This window comes from Antrostomus carolinensis, unplaced genomic scaffold, assembly GCF_000700745.2.
Source record: "Antrostomus carolinensis isolate BGI_N321 unplaced genomic scaffold, ASM70074v2 scaffold2270, whole genome shotgun sequence".
NCBI lineage: Eukaryota > Metazoa > Chordata > Aves > Caprimulgiformes > Caprimulgidae > Antrostomus > Antrostomus carolinensis.
The window spans coordinates 141,674-150,325 of NW_010288972.1; the positions used below are offsets into that span (position 1 = coordinate 141,674).

The window sequence follows — 8,652 nt, forward strand, 5'->3', positions numbered from 1 at the left end:
ATCAAAGCACTAATTGGATCATAATCATGGGAAGCAGTGGTGACTGCTCGAGTGCTGAAGACTCAGCAATCAACTCATAACACTCTGTTCACTGTTTCAAAAGAGAAAGCCTCCCTGTGCAGAGATGGGAATTTCCTGCAATTCAGATCTCTTTAGCTGACTCTGACTTCTTTTTTTTTTGCTTTGCAGGGAGATGACTGCACCATTACCTGCATGGCAGGAACCTACGGTACCAATTGCTCATCAGTTTGTAATTGCAAAAATGATGGTGCGTGTTCCCCTGTGGATGGTCTGTGCTATTGCAAAGAAGGTAAACAAAATTCAGATTTAACAATTGTCTACAATTTGGCATCAATGCTTCTCCCCTTTTAAAGTGGCACAGCTGTGCAGTCAGTAACTCCACTATTTTCTTGTGCCTGTTGGTAATTCAACAGTCTGCCCAAGTATCAAAACTCAACAGGGGCTTGACTGTATGTTTTGTTTCTGCCCTGAACAGGGGCCAGACTTAACTGCTCTGCTGCAAGAACAGGCCACAGAACTAAGCGTGCTAGCAGAGCCACAGCTCCTCTCTAAAGGAAATGCAAAGCAATCCCCAGACTGTTGGGGTTTTTTTCTCTATCACTTGGCTTCCCCATTTCTCCAGGACTCAAAAGCCCCTGTTCTCCTCTCCATGCCCAGAGTGACACAAGGGAGCAGAGGCAGCCTCCTGCCTGTCTTTTCTTTAGCCCATTACACTGGGCTGTGCCTGGCCATGGTTATCCTCACCAGACCCGACCTGACCTGCAGACTGCCTGTCTGTCTCCACCTTGGTCTCATTCCCTTAGGCTTTCTTGGTGGTCTGGACTCCTAGCTGATCCCAGCTGCCAACCCTGTGCTTGGGGACTGTGAGGTGGGCCCTGGATGTCTGCCCATGTCACCTTCCCCAGCTCCCCATCTTACTGTACCCTGACACTGTGACACTCCAGCTATGTGCAGGTGTCTTCTGTCCCCTGAGCTGGCCTGGGGTTGCAGGATATCCTTTATCTGGGGAAACAAGAAGTCTTGCCTGCTCCAGAGTGTCTGCAACACTAACCTTTTTTCTTCCCACTTGTGTCCATAATTCCCTTATGTGCCTGGTAATGAGCATAACCCATGTATCCAGTAATCACTTGAGATTGTACCGCTCCATAGCATAGGACCTCTTATACTCCCCATATAGCATTGGAACACCAACATGAACTATGCCTATATGCCATATATAAGCCCTAAAACAGAAGTGAGGCAAATAACGATAAAATCTGGCATTTCAAACATGAATTAATGGATCACTATAGAACCCTGTTTAATGAGGGTGTATAAACCATGAGTTACTGCTCAACTCCATTACGTACAGCTGCCGTGTAATGAAAGCCATTGTGCAGCTGGTAGTTAAGATTTGAGCATTAATGGTTAGAAATTATGGCCTTGGTCTTTTTTTAGGTGTAATAGCTTCTTTATATTAAAGAGCATTCTCAAAAAAAAATATGAGGGAAGAAACAGGCAGCATTGAATGGCAAGTTTCTCGCATTCTCACTGAGCAGCAGGTCTCCAGCCTGCCAGACATGACTGCACTCACTCTTGCGGCTGAGCAGTTCCCAGAGAGGCAGGAGACACCTTAATCTGGTAAACAGCCAACACAATGATAGCTATACTGCCCTTCTGTACGTATAGATGATGGCAGATGAAGTGGGGATGTCATCATTAAAGGGCCAACCTTTGACCCAAACGTAGTCTTAATTTACACCAAGATGAAGAGGAAACTGGTCCTAGAATCAAAGAGCTGCAGTTTACAAGCTGCCTATCGTGCTGTCTCTACCTCAGGGGGTTTTTTGTGAAAACATCCCAAATGCAGTTTCACTCATTTGTTTCTTTAGGGTGGCAAGGAGTGGATTGCTCTATTCCATGTTCAAGTGGAAGTTGGGGTCTTAACTGTAACCAGACGTGTTACTGCACAAATGGAGCAGCCTGCAGGCCAGCTGATGGCTTTTGTCTCTGCTCACCTGGATGGCAAGGGGACTACTGTGACCAGCCATGTCCTGTAAGTACAACTGGGATGGTCTTCCATCCCCTTTAAAACCAGTGTCCACATAGCTCTTCTAAATAGACAGTAGGTCAGTATCTCATTTTTTCTATGGTTATCTGAAGGAAATCATGTAAATAAGAGGCTGGGGTTCTACCAGTCAAGTAGATGTATTATGCTTTGCATTATATTTTATCAGAACTATTGCCATGTTATCTGCATTTTCTTGAACATCATTTTTTAAAGTGATTTCTCATTTGGTTGTATATAGAAATAGAGTTGTTTCTATCTGTATGTTAATTTTAAAAATGCGACTCAGCATTCAGAGGGACATGATAGATGACTTTGTGCATTTTAGAATAAAAAAAAATGATTACAGAGATTTTTTTATTTATATTTTTGGAAGGATGGAACGTATGGTCTTAATTGCAGTGAACGTTGTGACTGTAGCCACGCAGATGGGTGCGACCCTGTCACCGGTTACTGCTGCTGTCTTGCAGGCTGGACAGGTAAAATTAGCAATTACCTTTGTAAACCTTGGGGGTTTTGTTGGTTTGGGGTTTGGGGGGGGTTTGGCGGGTTGTTTTGCTTTCCTGTTGCATCAGTTATAGCACTGGATTTGTGACTGCAAACTTTTAAATAATAGATTGAGACAAGATCAGCTGAATTTACCCATATTTAAATCACTCATGATGGTGGCAGTAATTGTCATTAATTAAATTTGTATTCAGATTAGTTGAAGATGGCTCCAAACCTGGAGCCAGATGTTAGCCTTCTGTAAAAAGAATCCTCAGGAGGGATGCAGATAATCCGGAAGTCCTGCAGAGTTTTTCTCCTTGAATGGCACTTTCTACGGGGCTGCAGTTGTGGTATGGTGAATCCTGGGACCATCATCAAAACATTGTCTTTATGCTCTTCCCATTTTCCTATGCTTCTTGTCACACAGAAGGGTAGTTACTGAGAGCAGATTAATGCTGGTTTGACCGAGAGTTCTCGTGATTACACAGAGGCAGAAAGGAATGTTCAGTGAAGTCTGAGAGTCCAGGCTGGAGATCTCAATACGATCAGACCTGCACTTGACTCCACACTGATACGTCTCTTTGCTGGCTTTTGACAGCCAGCATAACAGCAGCAGGGGGCAAGTTATTGACCCGACCAGTATTTCACACTTAGCTGCCTAAAATACTGGTTAATCTCCCTCAGCTCTCTGTAGAGGACCTGGAGGGAAATAAATTTATATTCTTGCCCATAACTGCAGAACCACCAGTGGCACTGACAATCAAAATGCATTTGTATTAACAGCAATTCATTTGGAAAATGTGATTGTTTTTCAAACAAGTACAAGTTGGAAGAATGTATGGAGCAAGGCAGGCTGATCAGGCAGCCAGTATTTGGGGTACTGTCAACTTATCCCTTCTTTTATGCTTTAAACCAATGTATGCCTTCTATTTCTAATGGACAGAACATCACCACAGCAGCTCAGCTCCTAGAAGCATGAAGCAAAAGCAATGGAATTATACTTAGAACATACAGTGGAAAAAATATTTTAAGAATTAAATAAAATTTTAAAATAGGAAGTTCTACACACTGCTTGCAACAAAGCTACTTTTGAAAGATACTGAGCATGCATCCCTGAAAAGAGCATTTATCCCACAAGAAAATCCATTTTATAAGCTCCCTAATATCCCCTCCTCCAGCTTGCATTCTTCACTCTCTGGACTGCATTCATCTTTCTTTGAGCCTATTTACCATCATTATATCCATCTATCAGGCTTTAAAACTCTACTGTGCAGTATTGATGATCATCAGGGAAACAGGTGGTAGGCTTTCCTGTAGTCATCGTGAGTTTCTTCAAGGGAGAAAATGTTTTTTTAAAATACAGTAGAATTAAGAGATGTATTTAAACACACTTAAACTAAAAATTTGTTCCACATCTTCCTGGATGTAGCATTCCAGAGAAAACTGCAGAAAATGTACTTTGCAGACAATGAAAACTATAGTTGTGGCTTTTTCTCAAAGACATTTGTAACAAATACACTGTACTTACTCCTGTGCACATCTATAAATGTACATCAAATGCAGATACAAATTACTCCAAGTAAAGGTAAGAATAATTTATCTGATATCCTTTTTAAAAAAAAAAATCCATATTGGGCAAGAGAAATGTATACTAACTTGCAGGGGACTTACTGCAAACTAAGTACTTTATCTTTCTTATCTTTATCTATACTTACATATATAGTATTTTATCTATACTTATACATCTATTAATGTGCTCCTGCAATTCTGGAACTCCCTTCTTCAGGATCACATTTCAGGGAGGAAAATAGTACATTAGCATTCGAGACCAAGTTGGGGTTGAGATGTTGACAGGGCCACTGGAAACGTTGATAGACAAAGAGAGCCAACATGTGTTTTGTCAATTCTGCTTCCAATGTTTTTTCCACTTGGCTTAGCACCAGACACAAGGATAAATTCTGCTCATACTAGTTTGAAAGTATGTAATTAAAGAAACTCTTCAGCTAGATAATTATATTTTCATATTAAAGGGTATGGCATCGGTGAAAGATTAATCTTATCTATAGTTGTTGTGAACTGTGCCATGATGTGTATTGCAGTGCATTTTATAAATATGGTGTGATAAATAATTCAGGCTTAAATTTTTGCTTTCTGATTTTGGTACTAATTAGACATGGCCTGAAAAAGATCAGAAAAGTTCAGGATTGGGGAACATCTGAAAGTTTTCCTGCCCACTCACACCAGACAGAGAATTCACGTGGCTTTCTGATCCTAATAGCCACAAAACTTCATCTGGAACAGCATATTCTGTATGTTCATCCCACACATGGGACTCCCTCTTGATGTCAGTGTTCTATGTAAAGATCAAGGGGAAGATTGAACCTATTTTCTTTAAAGTGGTTTTCAAGATGTTACTGATATAAACCTTCAGAGACTGATAGATGGTAGGAGCATGGAGGAAGACTGGGAAGGAAGAAAAAAGGCATGGGAAGAGTAGCATACGATGTAAGTTAATAGCAGTCTGCCATCCTTTTATTATGTTATGACTGCCACCCATCAAGACTATTATTCAGGACAATGCCCTTCCATGTGTACCAACTGAGAGAAGGTAATTTTAGGAGCTGAGTGTACCTGGCAGAAGGGAAGATGATGAAGAGATTCTCACATATCAGCCACGAGATCACAAAGCTCTGCAAACCAGCTGTATGCATAAATAAGCACAGTGGCAACAAGCTGCTTAGAGACATGCATAGATAGTTTCCATTAAGTTGAGTGGGGAATTGTACTTGTGCAGCCAATGGCAGAAGTTAAATCAGATTTAAAGACGATTGCGCACTGTCGTTATTGCTGAAAATTACCCACCCAGGTACACGGGCACATCGTATCACAAATGGCTTTGTAGATAGCATGGCAAGCATAACATTTGTACATAAAAGACCAAAACCACATTGGCAAAAGGCTCTCATGATATAACCAAAGTGAAATTTGTTCAAATGTGGGCCAAAATCAGATGTGTGACTTGCTGACGCAACACAGAGCCGAATTTTCCTCCACATGAAGGAAATGTCAGATGCAATAACAATGAGGGCTCAGCCTTGTACTGAGTGGAGTTCTCCAGCTTGCACCAGTACACGTACACCTAACCTCACATAGGGAGATAGTACCCTTGAAATCAGACATGTTCATAGCTATTGCTAGCTTAAAAACTAAAAGTCTAGCCCCCAGCAGGATCAAGTCTTGACTGATTAGATTGATTGTTTTCTAAAGATCAATAAGGCTGTCTCTTACTCCAGATCTCCACACACTTTAGATACGCATTGCTTCTGGGCTTGTAGCTCTATGTCTGTGTGTATGTGTGCACACAGATACCTTAAAGCACCCAACACACCAGTCCTCTTGTGGAGAAGGTGTTATTTTGTGTGTACATTCAGGTTAAAATGAAAATGCTTGACAATGGAGTGCTTCGTTGCTAATTGCATTTGGTTAATTAGGGATCTTGTACACACTGAATCCTGAGAGAGGATGGAAGCACAGAAAGGCTTCGTGGTGGAGCATTTCCCAAAAGTCCTTTCCAAGCAAACAGGTCCTAGAGAAGCAGGCATCAGCCTCATCTCACCCAGATGCTCTCTCCTGGGTGCTCAGTGATGGTGATAAGGTCATAAATTTCCATTAGGCTTCTCTTATTTAATAAATAACCTGAAACTGGACAGAACAGGACCAGCTGCACTGGTAGCCTTGTTGGGTGGGTCAGAAGCTAGGGAGAACATGAGGAAGCAACGTTCTTGTGTTAGGTGTAATGCTGCATGGCTCTGGAAAGCACAGTTCCAGCTAAGCCATTCAGGTTTTACAAGCTGGACTTCAAACTCCATCAGCTTGGCCCTCTCTCCTCAAGGTGGCTGCTGGCAGGATGTTTCATACCAGAAATGGCTTCCTCATAGCTATAATCTCGTTATTACTATGTAGCCTTTAGTTGGTTCACTCGGTACAACCCTCAGTAATTAAATTGGTCATAACTGCTGGTCTGTCCTCTAATTTCTGGAGGTGCTCCCGTTGTGCTTGACCTGAGCCAGGTTAGCTGGAGCCTCTGGGAAGCCAGACACAACCATTGCTCATCCTGTCTCTGAGACCTGAGTCCATCCGTTTTCACAGTCAGACATCCCACTCGCAAGCAGATTACAGAAAGGAAAGCCACAGGCCTGGCTGATATTCACAGCAAGCTCATTTCCTCCCTGTAACGAGTCAATGTGCTTCAAGTTAATTGTGGCAGTGTGTATTTTGTTAACCTTTCAGATATTACAGTGGGATTAAATAGGCAGCAAACTGCAGGGGGATATATTCCATTCCTGTAAATGTTAAGGTCAGTTAAAATCCTATTTATCTGAATTCCTTTAATCTGAAACGCTGTCTTATCCAGATCTTGGTTATGTCTTTCCTTTTTTTGTTGCTGTTGTTGTTGTCGTATCACGCTCTGGTTTTTACAGAATGCTGCGGTCTCGGTGCTATCTCAATTATCCACTGCACCAGTTTACTCAGTAGCTTTTATGAATATCCAAAGCTGAAGTTTATTCAGTAGATTTTAACATCCCAAAAACCTGTGGGGAAAAAGGAATGGTATTGTAGATGTAAGATGGAAAATACAGAAGTGTGCATCCCATAGTTAACTATAAAAGACCCTGTCATAGATTTTCCTTAATTAATCAGGATGGCAAATGCAGGTATGAAAATGATACGTGGTGGTAAGGAAAAAATATCTTGTTATTGTGTTGGTACTTTTCACCTTCAGGCTTCATTGATGTCTCATAAGAGCAGCCTCCCTCTTTCCCCTTACATATGGGAAATCAAAATATATATTTCGCTGTCCTTTACAACGTCAATAACTTTCCTAGGTTGCCAGCAACATAAACCCTAATTGTCTCTTATCGTGTCCAGAAATATTGTACGGTAGTTGTGGTAGTCTCGAGTTGTAGGGATTTCCACGAGTGATTGTATAAGCGAGTTAATGGGGTCAGGAAATGTCGGCTGGTCACAGATAAGGTGAGCTTTGAGGAATGAGACTTCACATTTGTGAGAATTTGCAGGCTGCGAGTGACATCTGCACTGTCACTCAAACACAGAAACATGTTTCTTCCCTCCTGTGGACACATTAATTCAGTAAAACTGATAAGCCTGTTCCTCAGGGGAAGGCCTTTTTGAATTTTAAAGAAATACTGACCACTTTGACGGTGAGCTCTAAGGTATTTTTAACTTCAATTTTCCTGAGTTCTTTGCAAGAACATGGTATACCTTTGAAGACAAAAAAAACCCTTTCCATCTATCTTTCCATAAAATGTATTTTGTTTGTATTAATTTGACTTCTCTTCCACTGCAGCGGTATCCAGTTTATAATCTTAGATCCAGATCCTGTCCTCAGCTGTGCTAAGTTGAAGCCAAAAGAATTCTATTGTCATTAATAGATCAACTCCAAGAGCATACTGATATAATTGGTAGCTGACTTTTCCATGCGTCTTTAAAACCAGAAAAAATCTAGGACTTTTTTTATGCACCTACAGATTTTTAGCTGGAGAGATCCACAGAATTCATAATGTCCTGGGTTGGCTTTTTTTAAAATCGGACTGTTTCGTACTCTTGTGGTTTCTAATACAAAATATCAGAATGGAGCAATAGTAAGTTCCTATTAAACATGCATTTTCTAGATGTCTAATCCCATTATCTAAACCATATTTTGCACTTATCACTTTTGGCAGTCTTATCCCAGATTTTTAAATTAATAATTTATTCCTGTGATTATTCTGTATCCTTACATTAGCTTTAAGCAGACAGAAAAACTAGACATTTTTAGAGTCAGTCTAAAATGGTGCATTTTAGCCTCTCCTCTGGCCTCTGCCTTTCAAATGTGAGAATCTTTTCCATATGAAAAGGTATGCTTACTCTCCGGATTCGACAAGTGCCCTTTAGTCTATGAATGTAACATAAGCTTATTAGAAATTAGCTTTAATTTTTCATTGACTTAATTTCAAGTGAGTTGATAAGATTTTAATGTCAGGCTGTGCTTAAAAATTCTCTCTTTGACAGGAACCTTTAAGTCTGGTTCCTGC

At 40.9% G+C, this 8,652-nt stretch overlaps 1 protein-coding gene across 1 annotated transcript in view; it reads left to right on the forward strand.

Moving 5' to 3' along the window:
- The window catches only part of MEGF11 (multiple EGF like domains 11), a gene marked incomplete at its 5' end in the record, with an annotated part of 189,125 nt that overhangs the window by 128,694 nt on the left and 51,779 nt on the right, over positions 1 to 8,652 (forward strand). The window contains 3 exons of the mRNA XM_029085009.1: positions 190 to 310; positions 1,893 to 2,056; positions 2,445 to 2,547. Coding sequence (XP_028940842.1) covers positions 190 to 310; positions 1,893 to 2,056; positions 2,445 to 2,547 — 388 coding nt within the window. The remainder of the gene's footprint in view (positions 1 to 189; positions 311 to 1,892; positions 2,057 to 2,444; positions 2,548 to 8,652) is intronic.